We start from the raw sequence: 682 nt of genomic DNA, 5'->3' as shown, positions 1-682 counted from the left end.
GAGGAAGTGTAAGTGTGTTTTTAATGTGATTGATGAAAACAAAGCAGCACATTCAACCATCTTCAAACTGTCAATAACTGATCAGATGATCAATAACTGCAGCTGTGTCTTGTTCTCTCCATCAGATTCCTGTGAACTCACAATCGACACAAACACAGTGAACAGAAGGATCAAACTGTCTGACAACAACAGGAAGATGACACGTGTGGAGGAGGATCAGTCATATCCTGATCATCCAGACAGATTTGACCACTGGCCTCAGCTGCTGTGTTCAACTGGTCTGACTGGTCGCTGTTACTGGGAGGTCGAGTGCAGAGCAGGGGTTAATGTATCAGTGAGTTACAGAGGAATCAGAAGGAAAGGAAACAGAGAGGAGTGTGTGTTTGGAAGGAACGATCAGTCCTGGAGACTGTTCTGCTCTGATGATGGTTACCCTGTCTGTCACAATGATAGAGGAATATTTATCTCCTCCTCCTCCTCCTCCTCCTCTGTCTCTCACAGAGTAGCAGTGTATGTGGACTGTCCTGCTGGCTCTCTGTCCTTCTACAGAGTCTCCTCTAACAAACTGATCCACCTCCACACCTACAATACCACCTTCACTGAACCTCCGTATCCTGGGTTTGGGTTCTGGCACTTGTCTAGTCCTGGTTCCTCAGTGTCTCTGTGTTGAATGTAGCAGAGA

General features: G+C 46.5%; 1 protein-coding gene across 1 annotated transcript; it reads left to right on the top strand.

Moving 5' to 3' along the window:
* Nucleotides 1-6: 6 nt before the first annotated feature.
* LOC147820428 (stonustoxin subunit beta-like) lies at nucleotides 7-676 on the top strand. The gene has a single exon (XM_087173328.1). The coding sequence runs from the start codon at nucleotides 86-88 to the stop codon at nucleotides 668-670; it is 585 nt and encodes a 194-aa protein (XP_087029454.1). The 5' UTR covers nucleotides 7-85; the 3' UTR covers nucleotides 671-676.
* The last annotated feature ends 6 nt before the right edge of the window (nucleotides 677-682 follow it).

Source organism: Seriola lalandi, unplaced genomic scaffold (assembly GCF_002814215.2).
Source record: "Seriola lalandi dorsalis isolate HSWRI2012SDOR001 ecotype SW California unplaced genomic scaffold, Sedor1 jcf7180001957662, whole genome shotgun sequence".
NCBI classification, from domain to species: domain Eukaryota; kingdom Metazoa; phylum Chordata; class Actinopteri; order Carangiformes; family Carangidae; genus Seriola; species Seriola lalandi.
This window is presented reverse-complemented; position numbering and strand designations above follow the sequence as displayed.

Bases quoted from the DNA above. Each gene is read 5' to 3' on its own strand.
- LOC147820428 (XM_087173328.1), top strand. From the start codon at position 86: ATGATCAATAACTGCAGCTGTGTCTTGTTCTCTCCATCAGATTCCTGT.